A 1,725-nucleotide genomic window follows, 5' to 3' on the forward strand; every position below is an offset into this window, starting at 1 on the left:
TTCAATTTTATAAAAATAAATTACATTCATCTATGTAAGTATCATAATTAAGCCTATTTATATAATTAATAATAAAAGTTGCTAAGACAAAGGTAAAACATTTGAATAGGAGAGTCGGTTCAGAAGGGAAAAAAATCACACAGTAATGGTCAACAATTCTGTTATATCAAAATAAGAATTATCAAAAATTAAATAGCATGACTATCAAATTAGTCAAGATGAATTATATGATTTCTATGCACACATGGGCGTAACTGGTACAATGAAAAATGGTCACTATGTGCTTTTCTTTTTGAGGAAGATTCATTTATTTTTGGAAAGAAGTTTAAATTGTAGTATGTATGCAGCATGTAGACAGTAAATACAAGCTGCAACTTTCCTGCATGGCAGCTAGCCATATTGCATGATGCATACTTATGTATTCACACGCACCTGCACACATGCGTTTGCACACAATGCACATATATTTACTTACAAACAAATATGCTCATATATATGTATGCACAGATACATGTGCATATGTTCTTGACAAAGAGATTTTGACATTACTCGATAATTTGATTATTTTTTATTCTAGATTGCATGGAAGATGGAAAAAAGAAATGTAACAGTCATCAGGGAATTTGTCCTTCTGGGATTACCTATCTCAACAGAACTACAGCATATTCTGGCTGTGCTCTTTCTCTGTATGTACTTGGTCACCATGTTGGGGAACACGTTCATCATTCTGGCTATTGGCTTTGACTCTCGCCTCCATTCCCCCATGTACTTCTTCCTTAGCAACCTGGCCTTTGTTGACATATGTTTTACATCTACTACAGTCCCCAAATTGCTAATGAGCATCTTGACTGACATCCAGACTATCTCTTTTGTAGGCTGCTTTGCTCAACTCTTCTTCTTCATTTCCTTTGTGAATATGGACAGCCTCCTTCTCTGTGTGATGGCATATGATAGGTATGTGGCCATTTGCCACCCTTTGCATTATACAGCCAAAATGAGTCCTCGTGTTTGCATTTGGCTGGTGGTTGTGCTCTGGATTATCACCTATTCCCATGCCCTCCTACAGACGGTCCTAATGGCACTTCTGAACTTCTGTGACTCCAATGTCATCCATCACTTCTTTTGTGATCTCAACCCTCTTCTACAGCTCTCTTGTTCTGATGTGTCCATGAACCTGGTGATCATTCATGTAGTAGGAGGTCTGCTGGCCATCACACCCCTTATCTGTATCCTCATATCATATGTACTTATCTTCTCCACTATTCTGAAAGTCACTTCTTCTCAGGGGAAACAAAAAGCCTTTTCCACCTGTGGCTGCCACCTGTCAGTGGTGGTGTTGTTTTATGGGACAGCCATTGGTGTCTACTTCAGTCCCTCCTCCCCGCACACTCCTGAGAGAGATACCCTGTCAGCTGTCATGTATACAGTGGTGACTCCCATGTTGAATCCTTTTATTTATAGTCTAAGAAACAGGGATATGAAAACAGCACTTCAGAAAATGCTTTATAAGTGAGATACATGAACAGGAGTGGCATTGCATGGCCATATTTAATTTTAGAGCTCATTTATTTCTAGTTTGGAGCCTAAATGCATTGGAGAATCTGGATGGAGTTCTCTAAATTTACCCATATGAGGGAGCATCTAGGATGAGAATGGATGCACCTGCAGTGAGCAAGTAGTAATGGAGCTGTGGTCCAGCACTTGCCTCAAATTGTGCTGCAGCAT

The 1,725-nt window shown here is 39.1% G+C and overlaps 1 protein-coding gene across 1 annotated transcript; it reads left to right on the top strand.

Moving 5' to 3' along the window:
• Nucleotides 1-589: 589 nt before the first annotated feature.
• LOC105985047 (olfactory receptor 1C1) lies at nucleotides 590-1,513 on the top strand. Its single transcript, XM_013015460.1, has one exon. The coding sequence runs from the start codon at nucleotides 590-592 to the stop codon at nucleotides 1,511-1,513; it is 924 nt and encodes a 307-aa protein (XP_012870914.1).
• Nucleotides 1,514-1,725: the final 212 nt, after the last annotated feature.

Source organism: Dipodomys ordii, unplaced genomic scaffold (assembly GCF_000151885.1).
Source record: "Dipodomys ordii isolate 6190 unplaced genomic scaffold, Dord_2.0 Scaffold27, whole genome shotgun sequence".
In the NCBI taxonomy this organism is placed as follows: Eukaryota; Metazoa; Chordata; class Mammalia; order Rodentia; family Heteromyidae; genus Dipodomys; species Dipodomys ordii.